At 38.2% G+C, this 15,463-nt stretch overlaps 2 protein-coding genes across 2 annotated transcripts; both read left to right on the top strand.

Annotated features, from left to right (window-relative positions):
* The first annotated feature begins 10,949 nt into the window (after nt 1-10,949).
* On the top strand, nt 10,950-11,690 carry LOC133317496 (kunitz trypsin inhibitor 5-like). Its single transcript, XM_061519361.1, has one exon. The coding sequence runs from the start codon at nt 10,950-10,952 to the stop codon at nt 11,688-11,690; it is 741 nt and encodes a 246-aa protein (XP_061375345.1).
* A 1,889-nt stretch (nt 11,691-13,579) lies between these two features.
* On the top strand, nt 13,580-14,224 carry LOC133317495 (miraculin-like). The gene has a single exon (XM_061519358.1). It carries the CDS (start codon nt 13,580-13,582, stop codon nt 14,222-14,224), a length of 645 nt encoding a protein of 214 aa, XP_061375342.1.
* Nucleotides 14,225-15,463: the final 1,239 nt, after the last annotated feature.

The raw sequence follows: 15,463 nt of genomic DNA, 5'->3' as shown, positions 1-15,463 counted from the left end.
ATATATACATACTTTTTATAATTTTTTGGGATACTTCATCGGTACGCTCTTATACCGTGGAGTAGAACCGGTATCTCCACTTTTCTTCAGAAAAGCGACTTTCAACGTTATTAAGCCCTTATATTAATTATTCAAGTCTTCCCATATTTATTCTACGCTAATTATGGAATTATCTCTTTAATCTCATATTTAACTTAATTAAATTCCTAAATTAACGGTGCGGGTTCTTACATTTACCCCACCTTTTAAGAATTTTGTCTGCAAAATTAGAAACATACTTGTCCTGAATTTCGGGGTATTGCCGGAGAAGCTCATCCTCTCTCTCCCAAGTACACTCTTCAGGAGTCCTTCCTTCCCATTGCACCTTGACCATGGGAATGACTTTACTTCGTAGCTTCTTCTCGCCACGAGCGAGAATCTTGAGTGGTCTGACGAGAGTCTTTAAGTTCTCCCGAACCTCCACATCATCGGGTTGCACCACGTGTGAAGGATAAGCTATATACCTCCGAAGCTGAGACACGTGAAACATGTCGTGGATGTTGGCCAAGTTCGGAGGCAAGGCAAGCCGGTAGGCAACAGGCCCTACCTTACCAAGAATCTGGTATGGCCCTATGAATCTCGGGCTTAGCTTCCTCACTCTGAGGGCCCGACCAACACCGGTGACAGGTGAAAGTCTCACAAACACATGCTCACCCTCACTGAATTCCAATGGTCGATGCTTGACATCATAGTAATTCTTCTGGCGATTCTGTGCGTGCTTCAGCTTTTTCCTGATCATCTGGATCTGCTGGGTGGTCTCTTGGACAAAATCCAAGCCAAACAACTCTCTATCTCCAACCTCAGACCAATAGGTAGGAGTCCGACACCTCCTACCATACAACGCCTCGTAAGGTGCCATGCCTAAACTGCCATGAAAACTGTTGTTGTATGAAAACTCAACCAATGACAAGTACATATCATATGCTGAGCCCTGCTCCAATGTGCAAGCTCTCAACATATCCTCCAAGGTCTGGATGGTCCGCTCAGTCTGTCCATCAGTCTGAGGGTGATAGGCTGTACTCTTCTCAACTGAGTACCAAAAGCTCCCTACAGCGCCTCCCAAAATCGAGATGTGAACTTCGGGTCCCTATCACTAATGATACTCTCGGGCACCCCATGAAGCCTCACGATCTCGCGGACATAAAGTCTGGCCAACTGCTCAGTAGTGAAGCTCACCTTTACCGATAGAAAATGGGCAGACTTAGTCAATCTGTTCACAATGACCCAGATAGAGTCGCAACCATCCTGAGTCTTTGGCAATCCCACTATGAAGCCCATGGAAATGCTCTCTCATTTCCACTGTGGTATCTCAAGAGGTTGAAGCTTACCAGACGATTTCTGGTGTTCAATCTTCACTTTCTGGCATATCAAACACTTGGACACGTAAACAATAATATCCTTCTTCATGCCCGGCCACCAGAAATTTCTCTTTAAGTCCTAGTACATCTTTGTAGCACCAGGGTGGACAGTGAATTGGCCCTTATGAGCCTCTGTCATCACCTCCTCGGTCAAAAGACCTCGAGGAATCACAATCCTCTTCTGGAACATCAGTAATCCGTCCTCATTCCAATACACACCGTCTTGATTCTTCACATAATCCAGGCACTCTTTTTGCATCTGCACGTCTTTAATCTTTTCCATCAACTCATTTTCAACTCTAACAGTTTTCATCTCAAGAAGTGCACCCCCAAACAAAGAGGTCACTGAAAAATCCCAAAATTTCTCAATCACATCATAGTCACCCATCGTCAAACTGGATAGACTCACGGATTTCCAACTCAAAGCATCAACTACCACATTGGCCTTGCCAGGATGGTACTTCAACTCAAAGTCGTAGTTCTTCAGAAATTCCATCCAGCTCCTTTATCTCATGTTCAACTCCTTTTGATCAAACATAAACTTCAGACTTTTGTGGTCACTGAACACAGCAAGCTTTATGGCATATAGGTAATGCCTCCAAATCTTGAAAGAAAAAACGATCGCAGCCAACTCCAAATCATGAGTCGGGTAGTTCTCCTCATGAGGCTTCAATTGCCTCAAAGCATAAACAATCACTATGCCCGTCTACATCAGCACACATCCCAGCCCCTTTCCGGAGGCGTCACAATATAGCTCAATCTGCTCAGCAGGATCAGGAAGGACCAACACTGGTGCGGTGGTCAGTCTCTCCTTCAACTCCTGGAAGCACTCCTCACACTCGTGAGTCCACAAAAATAGAGTCTCCCTTCGGGTAAGGCGAGTCAATGGCAAAACCATCTTGGAGATTCCCTCAATGAACCTCCTGTAGTACCCAGCCAAACCCAAGAAGCTCCCCACTTCTGTAACCATTTTGGGCCTCTCCCAATCCAACACGGCAGCAATCTTGTTTGGATCCACTGCAACTCCTTCTGCAGAAATAACATGCCCAAGGAATTTCACCGACTTGAACCAAAACTCACACTTTGAAGGCTTAGCATAAAGCTTTTTCTCCTTCAGCACCTGCAACACAATCCTCAAGTGCTCCGCCTGCTCCTCCTCCTTCTTAGAGTAAATCAAGATATCGTCAATGAAGACGATCACAAACCGATCCAAATACGGCTGGAAAATACGGTTCATGTAATCCATGAACATTGCGATTGCATTGGTGAATCCAAATGGGATCATCAAATACTCATAGTGACCGTATCTCGAACGAAACGCGGTCTTGGGGACATCCTCCGGCTTAACCCGAATCTGATGGTACCCGGACCGGAGATCAATCTTCGAGTATACGCAAGTACCCCTAAGTTGATCCAACAGATCATCAATACGAGGGAAGGGATACTTGTTCTTGATTGTCACCTTGTTCAACTGTCTGTAGTCGGTGCACAATCGCATAGTCCCATCTTTATTCTTAATAAAAATGACTGGTGCTCCCAATAGAGACACACTCGGTCGGATGAAGTCTTTCGTTCAAAGATCCTCAATATGCTTCTTCAGCCTTGCCAACTCTAGTGGAGACATCCGATACGGAGCTAATAAAATAGGCCCCACACCAGACAACAAATCAATGAAGAACTCTATCTCCCTCTGTGGCAGAAAATCAGGAATCTCCTCAGGAAACACCTCCAGGAATTCCCTCACCACAGGAATACCGGTAATGTCCTCCTGTATCCCACTCACCAAACCTCCCAACATGACATATCCAAATGCCCCTGCTCTCAAGGCTCTCCTAGCCTACACACTGAAATATAAGGCGAGGAACTGCCAGTGGAATCACACGGAGATATCACCACTCGCTTTGCACAACAATCAATCATCACACAATTCTTGGACAACCAGTCCATGCCAAGAATGATCTCCAAATTAGCCATCGGTAATCCTATCAGATCTACCAAAAACTCACGGCCATCCCACTGAAACACGACATCTCGATGTAAAGTGGAAGTATCACATTTTTCTCCGTTGGCGGTAGTCACCCACAATGGTGAAGAAATCATAGACATAGGCAACTCAAGCCCCGCAGCAATCGGGGTTGCAATGAAGGAATGCGTAGCCCCAGAATCAAACAATACATCAACAGCAGAACCACCAATAGAAACGGTACCTCTCACAAGGTTCGGAGCTCTGTCCGACTGTTGCCGATTCAATGTGTACACTTGGCCAGTGGTATGTGGCACGACAGGTGCCGCTGTAGGTGGAAGAGTAACCATCTATAATGGAACTGCCTATACCGCTGCAGCTCTTGCAGCCGAAGAAGGACAATCTCTGGAATAGTGGCTCTCCTTGCCACACTGGAAATAGATATTATGGCCGGTAGCACACTGCCCCACATGGAATCTCCCACATTCAGTGCATCTAGGAGTAGGAGGTCTAGCAGCACTCTCCTGCATAGAAGTCCTCTTAAACTGATTAGGCGGCTGCCTAGCAGCTAACTGCTTTCCTTTTCCTTTTCCAGCAAACTTCTTGTTTTTCCAAGAAGTGGAACTACCAGTCCCCTTTACATCAGATAACTTGGCCTTTTTGGCCTTGCTCACTATGCAAACATCCTCAATATCACGGCACTGCTGAACCAATGTGCCAAAATCTCTGGATGCAGCTCCAGCATTCCTGTATGCTATATCCTCATTAAGTCCCATACGAAACTTAGACGCCAAAAATGCCGGTGTAGGCATAGCAATCCTGAAGTGTGCGAATTTGACCAGTTCATTGAACTTAGCCAGGTACTCATCAACTGTCATCGTGCCTTGTACCATCCGCTCGAACTCTCCCTGTTTCCTCTCCTGTGCATCATATGGGAAATACCTCCTCAGGAAACACTCCTCAAAGAATGGCCATGTGATGATATGACCCTGCATCTCAAAAACTCTGGAAGTGTTCGTCCACCACTCATGTGCATCCCCCTCTAACATATATGTAGCAAACAACAGCTTCTGCGGGTCAGTGCACTACATAACTCTGAAGATCTTGTCCAAAGACTGGAGCCATCTCGCAGCAACAATAGGATCATAGGATCCATCAAAAGAAGGTGGCTTATGCTTGCGAAAAGCATTCAACCGGCGGTCAATAGTATCTCTATCCTCAACAGGCTCAAAATAGGGCTGCATCATCCCAGTGAGATGACTGACACCCTCCATACGACTCTGATTGTCGTCCTCCGGAGCATGTGCCCCACCCCTCCATGACCATCACTGGGTGGAGGCAGCGGTGATGGTGGCGGTGGAGGTGGTGGCGGAGGATGCTGGCCGCCAACAGGACCAGTCCTCATCTCCTTCAACATGACCCTCATCATGGTCATGTTCGCCAGGCAGTTTGCCTCAAACACATCCTCAGCGGCTTTCCTGTTCGCTTCTCTCACGGCGTCCAGCATAGCCTGGTTAGCCAAACTCATGGCCTCCTGGTCGGCTTGTCGAGCCGCCTGCATCTCAGCTAATGCAGCCAGGATCGGGTCAGGTTGACCCTCTCTCGTCTCTCAGTCCCTCCGAGGTAGTGCCATAACTCTGCAGAAGTTACACAAAGAATGAGTTGATCAGGCCAACGCAATGTGATAATGCATGCATCATCATAGTAAAACCCAAAAGAAACACCACAGACAAACACACAACAAGTCATCTAAAGTTATTGCAATACAAACAGGCTTTTTCCCTAGAAAGTGCTTAGATACCATTTAATGTAACACCCTGTGTGCACCCGGCATATTATCATACAAATGGTAATGGCGCAGCTAATTAAATGCGGAAGCTAACTTTTTCTTTTCAAATATGACGTTATTATTATTAACCAAGTTGATTACTTAATCCATTTTCAAAATAATGCCTGTATGTAAATTGCAACAAAAGACTAACAGAATAACCTCATATATAGATATGTATCTAGTCACGGAACTACAACACAAGTCCAAATAAACATAGCATAATCAATGTGGCATGGACAACCCCCATGCTCACCAAATAAGGCAACAAAGCCCAACAAGGTCTCAGCCCAAATAATCATATAATGACAATACAGCAAGTCAATATCCAGGCATAACAGTATAACAACATGCATCAATCAGCTCAACTCCGGCCTCCTGCCGCCAGAGGTCTCAACCCCCGAGTTACCTGAACTTGAAAATGTGCCCCAACACGAGGTTAGATCTCTAAAAAGAAATCTCAGTAAGACAAGGGCTCCTCAAGGATCTCTCCACCCCAAGCTCACTTACATGTGCAATATAAGTTCAAAATTAGTATAACAGTATAAGTTCTAAAATCTGTGCAATGCAGTATATAATCATGTCATGTGTGTCAGAATCCTACTGGCCAAAGAATAAACAAGTAGGAATTACATACGTCTACACCCTGCAGTGCAAGACACTACTTGCACCCCACCCACAGAATCACCATCTTGTATGACGCTACATACTCAGGCTTACCATCTAAGTGGAACACCACATACATATCATATGACACTTGCACTTAACAGCTCAAAAGCATTTCAATATTCATCATTTCATGAAAACACATCATGCATACAAACCATCCCTCCATGAGGTATGGTGAAACCAACAATGGGCAAAACCGAGGACACAGAAGCTTACCTCTTAAGCAAATCAATCCCAACAAGAGTCCACACCAGCCCAAGGTCACCAAACAGCACAATCACAATATGTTTATACCATAAATAATCATTAATATCCATAGTCCAAGGTTCCATTAATTGTTTAAGACTTTCCAACTTGTTTTAAGTGATTTTAGACTAAAACTGCAGGAGGTATTCGAATACTCCTCGATGAGTATTCGAATACTCCATGTCTCCAGAAAGTATCTGAATACTTTCACTAAAGTATTCGAATACCACACAACATCCAAATACTTTTCCTACGGTATCCGAATACTACACAGTATCCGAACACATTCCTTACAGTATTCGTATACCACAAGGTATCCGAATACTTTTCTAAAGTATCCGAATACTTTTCTTCCCAGAAAAGTATTCCAATACTCCTTCAATGAGTATTCGACTACTTGCTGATGAGTATTCGAATATTCCATGAAAGTGCACTCTATACAGTACTATGGTTCAGCCAATCCAAAGCTACAAAAATGCACTTCAAGCTTGGCCTTTTATCACTAAAAATAGCTTCTTGATGCCTTCACACCTCAAGAAAATGGCTCACACCCAACACTCAAGAAGTCAGCCCAAAACTTCACCAACTCAGAAGCTCCAAATTAGAAATGAGTGACCACACGCTCTCACAAGCTTGCTCTCACTCACCTATACCATTTTGGTGAAGGAAATATGAACAAAGGTGATCACTTTGGGGTTTCTATGGAGAAAATGAAGGTGGCAAGGTGGAGGAAGGGTGGCAGCTGCCAAGGGTCAGAATTCTCATGTAGAGGGATGAAGAAACTGACATAAGTTATTGTGCAAGGGTTTATTTATAGTCCACTTAAATTTAATCTCACTGTATTAGCACTAATAGCTTCGCTTATCATTTTAATCTCAAAGTTAAGATTCTGAACCTAGCCCTTTTTCTAGGATTTGTCATATTTTTATTATAATTTTTGCAGCACTTTTTCGGTACGCACTTTTACGTAGCCGGTATCAGTCATGACTCCAGTTCTCATTATTTTGGCTCCAAACTTGACATATCAGTCCTATATATTATTCTAGGAATATATACATACTCTTTATAATTTTCTGGGATACTTCATCGGTACACACTTTTACCGTGGAGCAGAATCGGTATCTACACTTTTCGTCAGAAAAGCGACTTTCAACATTATTAAGCCCTTATATTAATTATTCAAGTCTTTCCATATTTATTCTAATTCAATTATGGTATTATCTCTTTAATCTCATATTTAACTTAATTAAATTCCTAAAATTAACGGTGTGAGTTCTTACACTCTAACTTAAACTACTTCATTAATTTTGTCTAATTATCATGTTCATAACTTAAAAATATGATTAGTGGATCACAGATCCACTAACAGTTGTTTAATTGCACTGTAGACTTTATCGGTGTTCTTAACTGTACCCGGATTTCATAATCTTCTTAAATTTAAAATTATTGGTCTAATTATGACTTGTTTGGCATATATTGGTCTTTATTTTCATTTTCTCATCTTTTTCCCGTTCCGAGATTCTATCGGCTGCTTCTATAGCACTATAAAATACCCGACAGAAGTGACTTTTCCAAAATACCTCAATACGGGCATCAAACTTCATCAAATCATATACTAACCTCATTCATGATGTTTATATCATTATATTAGCTCTCCAACTATAATTTGCTAACTTGGAGCTATTCTACTGACTGTTATTGCGTCAGCAGTCAAAAATAACATATGTAAATCCACCTATGTAAAGTACCCTCAATATGGATATCAAAATTCTTAGAATTTCATCCTCATTCTATTTATGACCATAAGGTCCTCATCGTAATCCTCTAATTTAAAATTCATATAATTAAGGTTATTATAGGAACAAATGAGGATTAGCTCTAAAAACACAGAACTTACTTGTCAAGTAGTATAATCAAGCTCAAAATCCAAATAGCAGCTCACAGATCATCAAACAACAGAATCACATTCCATTTTATGCCGAAAATATTATTAATATACATATCCCAAAATTTCAAGTCAAATAGACTGCGTTTTCTTTTTCGTTTAGTGATTACAGGCTTCTCCGAAAGACCCCAAGCACAAAACTGCGTTTACTCTTTTTTAAAATATTAATTGCAACTCTTCACCAAAAACTCTCATATATTAAAATGTTAAAACAGACATCCTAAGCTTTCCAACAACATATTTTACAGAGTTGTATCCCTATATATTAGATTCACATAGGTCCAAACGACACTTGATTTGGAGCTTTGTAGCTCAAGATATCAAGTTTTTAGTAAAATAGGTTTGTTGATGTCCAAACTAAAATATCGGGATATTGCCAAAGGAATATCGAGATATCGATTTCCGGATATCATATCGGGATATCGATATCCGGATATCATATCGGGTCCGGATATCATATCGGGATATTTTGCGATAGTTTTTCAAAAATGCATTTTTTAAGAGTTTTTCCTGCAAGGTTCAACTTTTACCCACAACAGAAGTCCAAGCTACCATTTTCATATATATTCATGCTTGTTTTTGTAACATCCCGTAGTACTCTAGTTGTTAACATCATGATATTATAGCGTACACAGCGGCAGATTTTATTTAAAGATTAATAAACCATTTTGTAAAAATACGAATAAACTTTTTCCAAAAAAAGTTCTGAATTTTTTTCTAAAAACGTTCACGTGAGATATTGCGAAAGTGTAAATCTAAAACATACAACTACTAATTAATCCCATTAGCCAGTATTAGTAGCCATTGACTAACTGGATATAACCACAAGTGTCATTCCTGCTAGAGTCTCACAGACAGCATAACAGTTGTTTAACGGATAACTGAAAGATAAGAATCTCACGCACAATTACACCTGATAAACATAGTTATATAACAGACAACTTGCAAGTCCCACACGGACTGCAATCCCCATATAGGGTCAGTACATACATAATGGCTCGTGCCCAAATTAATAAATCCATACATCATGTCTATATGTTCTCATCACATGCATCTAACATAACTTGTAACAAATACAACCATAATCTAGAAGCTCAATTAATAACAATCTTGAGCATTATTACATATAGCAACATAGTCTCAAAATAAGCTAACTAGGCATCTCAAAACACTACACATGCCACATAACAACATAAAGGAAGAAAGATGAGAATTAGAGTTTATCGTTTCTCACAAATGACGCCAATGAACTATTTAAAAGGTGAGATTAAGATTGTTTCCCTCAAAGTGTAGTATATCAATGTAATAATGATATAAGATGCAATGATATGAACAAAAACTTTATAAAGAGTCATCTAGGTGATATTTTAGACGTAGGCTGAGAGTGAAAGGAAATGTGTGAGGGCATAGTGGCTTTGAGTTAGTATTTCAATAACATAAGAACTCTGTGATTAGTGTGTAGAAGGTGTTTCTTCAATTGTTAAAGATAGGTATATATAGGTGGGGAAGATTCCCCTATAATGAGTGAAAGAATTAGCCATAACCTTTTTTTCGAGTAGACCCCATTGTATATGAGACAAACACATTCACCTAAAGCATAAGGTGTATTTTCAGGGGAATAAAATCCTTTATAATCAAGGTCTGTGTTAGAGATATATAAAATCATTGATGTAACCTCACCCAAAAGCTTTTGGATTGAATTGGTTCTTTACATAGTATCAGAGCATCGTGTCCCGAGTTTGATCCTCAAGGCCCCCCACTTTCTCTCGTGGAATTTTCTTAGCACAGGTAGTTGGGCCGACTAGTGCATTGTTCACCCTTCGAGCCCAATGTGCTCTCGTGTGAGGAGGCGTGTTAGAGATATATAAAACCATTGATGTAACCTTACTCAAAAGCTTAAACTTTTGAGTTGAATTGATTCTTTATAGTCCGAAAATCTCAATTTAGGAATGCAAAGGAGGGAAGTGACCCCTTATATGAGTCTTGGTTGACCTGATAGACTGAGCCAGTGTAGCTGATCCAAAACACCTTATATGTGTATTTACATTCTAGGAATACTCATCACATAAGGCAGCATCATTTCAAGTCAAAATCGAGTGTTTAGGTGGAAATGACACTCCAGAATTACTATCAAATTGGAGATTTATTTGGTAATGCTCTGTAAATTTCACTAATTTGTGGAACAGGAACGGTTTGCTGCCCTTGTATTTATTCAGAACCTTATTCATGCATCTTTTCGTTGCGATAGTGTGTGTGTGTATCGTATGTTGTACACGCTGAAGGAAATTAATCCATTTCATCATTTAGCCCACGAATTCCTGTAACAGTTCTCTTAACTTTATGAATATAAGAAATTAAAACTAAGCCTTGATTTATACGCCTCTGTTAAATGACCCAGTTCATTACTTTATAAACAAAACAACAGGAGCAGTCCGTCAGGCTAAGAAGTTAGCCACCCATTTCATTTGATGGCTTCAAAAACAATTGATGCTGACCATAGTTAGCATTTAATTTAAACATAATTGGTCTTCATAGTCAACAAAAACATTATAATTTGTTAATTAAACAAATATACATACAAGCAAAGTTATTGGTAAGTGTTAGGAAAAGGAGCATTATCTATAAAAGCTAAGCAACTATAAGGCCCTTGTATTGGAATTGCTTTTGAGCATATAAGCGACCAATTTTAATTGCATTGGACCGAAACATCCAATGTTTTGTGCATATATGAATCCACAGCATAGGTTGTGAACTTGAGATAAGGGTTATATTTTCCTATAAAATCACGCTCTTGAGCTCCTACATCCCCTACACCTGTTATAACCTAAACAACCAGAAGCATTCACTTCAGAATAAATACAATGAAGATCACATTGGTAGATGTTGGAGAAATATAAAAATATGAGTCTGTGTAATATTCATGCTTTAAGTTCAAAAGACTTTGAGAAATATAAAAAAATTATTGTTAGGCCTTCACTTACAAAACTTAAATTTGTAAGTGATAGATCTTCAATAATTTTATATTATATCTTTCTATACGTGGCATTGCTCGTTCTCTTTGTCTTGAGTATAGAATCATTGCTTGAAAGAGCTAATAATTCACCTGACCAAGTTGTTGATACATCAGGCGAGAAGTTAATGGTAGGTGCCAAGTACTACATCCTTCCTGTCTCTGCTACCAAAGTTACTAGTTTTGTGCTTGCCAGAGTAGTAACAAACAAGACATGCCCTCTTGATGTTGTGGTTGGGGAGGGATACCATGGTCAACCATTAGCATTTACACCGATTAACCAAAAGAAATTAGGTACTGTTCATGTCTCTACTGACCTCAACATTAAGTTCTCAACTCAAACAAGTTGTCCCCAATCCACTGTGTGGAAGATTGACCAATTTGATAGGGTAACAAGAAAGTGGTTTGTAACAACTGGGGGTGTTGTGGGCAACCCAAGTTGGAGAACGATCAACAACTGGTTTAAGATTGAGAAATATGAAAATGATTATAAGCTGGTTTTCTGCCCAACTTTTTGTGCATATTGCAGGGTTCAATGCAGGGATATTGGGGTATATGAGGATCGAAATGGGAACAAGCGTCTAGCTCTCACTGATGTGCCATACAAAGTTCGGTTCCAGGAGGCCCAATAAAAAGCGTATTCATTACACAAAACTTGCACTATTCTATGTAGCTGAGTTATGATAAATTAATTGTGCAATTCTTTCATCCCTATTTCCTTTTAATTTTCTGTATTCTTATTATTTGTATTTGATTTAATTGCATTTATTTTAATATTTTTATTAAACTGTAAAAATCAATTTATGCCCCTCTTGTTTCTTTCAGTTACGCATCACTTTCTTGGAATGACCCAATAGGGATTAATTTAATCGTAAACGAGCATTTATTTCCGTACTTGACCGCAATAAAAATTAATGATCTTTGTTAAATCATTCAGGTTAAAAAAAAAGAATGAGAAACACTCAGATGCATAAACATTATACTATATATACGACATATATTTTTCATTCACTAAAAGTCTTTCATGCACATTTAAATATAATTTTGAAATTGGGGTCAATGTTCAGATATTGTTGATTAATTGACCAAATCTCGTCATACATGACGTGTTGATTACTTTATGTTTATGCATTTGAAAAGTCAAGATCCCCTTCGCATCCTTATCCTATTGAAACTCAGTGCCAATCTCAATAAGAAAAGACAAAAGCTAATCGTGTACCCATTGCACGGACAAAATTATTAAAATAATTTTTGGGATGATGGTATATGTAGACACTTAATTTGTCGTATTTTGACGATGATATTAATTTTTTTTTGTCTTTTTAATAAAAGTTTAGATGAGGTTAAATAGTAATACTCTACAACAACAGAAATCAAACGCACACTCTTATGAAATATGAAACTTTAACCAGCTTTGTTCACTCTTGTTGGCAACGATAATATTTTATTCAATTCAAATGCTCATGCATAATATAGTCTCAATCTTTTTCATTATTATCTATTAAAAATCTGAGTAAATTATTCTTATCTTTCGGATGCTATCTGGAGCCCATTCTTAAATATTACTAGAATTTTTTAAAAATATTTTTGTTAAAAAGAATTTAAGTTTACAAAAAGCGTATTTTCTATACGTATATCGATTTTTATTTACATATAGATTTATATAAATTTATATTGAGTTAAATTTTTATACATTTTTAATGTAAACTATTTTTATACTATTATCCCATCTTGTGATGAGATCTTATTTAATGAGTTTATCTATATTGGCAATCACACGAAATGTCAAAGAAAATAAGTAAGATGTCAAATTCATTAAATAATGTGACAATGCATTACTAAATGTAAATACATTTTCTTAATAGTAATAATATATTAAAACTACTTTTTTTAAAAAATTATTGAAAGGAGATTATTTTATACACGTCAAACCAAAAAACAAAACATACAACAGATATATATCACCAAAGAACTAGTTCAACTAATAAAATATGGGGAGAGTTATATTTATAAATTTTTTGTTTATAAACTCTTACAAATTATATTATGTATTTTCAGAAATACACTAAGTTATATTATGTATTTTCAAAAATATATAATGTAATTTATAAAAATTTATAAAAAAAATTTATAAACAGATTATTCCTGGTAGAACATGGTGAAAGTAGTTTCAATGAAGAGTGCTACGCCGCCTATGCGTCGGCTACTTAAGATCATGAAGGCACAACAAATTTTACCTAGACCTTTTCAATTGAAGAATAGCAAAACAAATTCTGGATTTCAGGCTGGCCAAAGTGCTGAATCATAACTTCCAAGACAACCAATGCTGATGTAGCTAGACGTGTAGTATTGGAAGTATTACAATTAATTAACAAGGAAACTTTATCGAGAGTTGGCCAAAATCATTGACTTTAATTCAATCTTATTTTTTTTTATAATTATATGAATCCATAGATTGAGAACATCATTAGCTATAAATTGAGTCTTATAATAGACATACTTGAAGCAACACAAATTAAGCATGAAGTCCATAATATTCCTACCATTTCTCTTTGCCTTTGCCTTGTGCACCCAATTCATGCTTGGTGCCGCTGATGCTTCACCTGAGCAAGTGATTGACACACAAGGCAAGGAAGTTCGAACCGGCATGGATTACTATATCCGGCCGGTCCCAACAACCCCATGTGATGGCCGTGGACCTTGTGTGGTTGGTAGTGGCTTTGTTCTTATAGCAAGATCATCAAACGAGACATGCCCCCTTAGTGTTGCGGTGGTTGAGGGTTTTCGCGGCCAAGCAGTGACATTTACACCTGTTAACTCTAGAAAAGGTGTTGTTAGGGTCTCTACTGATCTGAATATCAAGGTGTCCCTTGAAACAATATGTACCGAGTCCACAGTTTGGAAGCTTGATGATTTTGATGCCTCAACTGGACAGTGGTTTGTGACTACTGGTGGTGTTGTGGGAAACCCTGGCAAGAATACCATAAGTAATTGGTTCAAGATTGAGAAGTATGAAGATGACTATAAGCTTGTGTTTTGTCCCAGAGTGTGTGAAACTTGCAAACCCTTATGCAAGAATGTTGGGGTGTTTGTGGATAGTAATGGAAACCAACGTGTGGCTCTCACTGATGAGCCTTACAAAGTCAGGTTTCAGCCATCTACTTGAAGCAGTTTCAAACTATGAACAAAGTTATTTGTTTTCACCTTTACATGCAGTGCTGATTATCATGTTTTGTTTTGCGTTGGGTTTGATTGTTATGAAACCAATAAACAAGTGATCTAATATGCAAATGCTTCACGCAGGAATAAAATTGATGTTTTTGTCATACTTTATTTTTCTTTTCTTATAATTTGATCTATATAATTTTATTTTGTATTATATAATTCACAAAATGATGTTTTGTCCATATTTGATTTTGGGTACAGAATTAATTGCTCACAAAATTTCAAGCCAGCGGGATGGTAAGTACGGTTATTTCCAAAGCGATGATTACATATTCAACCTTCTTACATGGCTTGTAAAGTTTATATTAATATAATCAACTACTATTGAGTGATGCTTTGCCCTTATGATCATGAGGATGACAAATGTTTGTTAAATTCTTTTTTTTTACACTATCCTTTTAAAAGGTTTTTACTTTTTATTATTAAATGAGATCTCATATAATTTCTAAATAATCTGTTTCCATTCTATACAAGTGGGACTTGCATAAGATTTCAATCAATAATATATATAGAGGCAGGATTCTTTGACATCGGTGTCAAATTTGAAGTTTGACACCTTTGGATCTAACGGCTCTCAAATGAAGTGTCAAACTTCAAATTTGACACCGGTGTCAAAGGATCCTACCTCATATATATATATATATATATATAGGGGCAGGATATTCTTATACCAGTGTAAGAGTTAGAAGTGTTACATTCAATCTTGAGCATTGATTCACTTATATCCAATGGCTCACATTACTAAAAAATTAGAGCTCTTAGATATAAGTGAGATCAATGGGCAAGATTGAGAGTGTAACTTACACTGGTGTAAAATGATCCTGACCCATATATATATATATATATATATATATATATATATATATATTAAAAAAGATGTCATGCGATCCACCCTTTAAAACTCTGCCACATGCCAGCCATCTAAAGACTAAAAAGAAAAATATTAAATAAAGAGAATTTATTGTGTAGAACTCTTCACTATTGTAGGGGAAAAGGCTATTATTTACGGGTTTGTATAGTGCTGTATCAATCATGCAAGAGTCTTGTATAGTGCAGGGATAGTGAAAAAGTGGAGAAATTAGGATATTTTAGTTGAAGAGACATCAAAAACTTTTCTTTGGGCACCTAGTCTTCAAAATCGGTTTATGCTAGCGCTAGGAAGCAAGCACTTAGACAGTGC

Source organism: Gastrolobium bilobum, unplaced genomic scaffold (genome assembly GCF_033153095.1).
Source record: "Gastrolobium bilobum isolate Gb01-03AN ecotype WA unplaced genomic scaffold, APGP_CSIRO_Gbil_v1 utg73943, whole genome shotgun sequence".
Taxonomy (NCBI): Eukaryota; Viridiplantae; Streptophyta; class Magnoliopsida; order Fabales; family Fabaceae; genus Gastrolobium; species Gastrolobium bilobum.
Note: the sequence above shows the minus strand (reverse complement) of the source record. Positions and strands in the feature narration are given on the sequence as shown.

Bases quoted from the DNA above. Each gene is read 5' to 3' on its own strand.
- LOC133317496 (XM_061519361.1), top strand. From the start codon at position 10,950: ATGAGTCTGTGTAATATTCATGCTTTAAGTTCAAAAGACTTTGAGAAA.
- LOC133317495 (XM_061519358.1), top strand. From the start codon at position 13,580: ATGAAGTCCATAATATTCCTACCATTTCTCTTTGCCTTTGCCTTGTGC.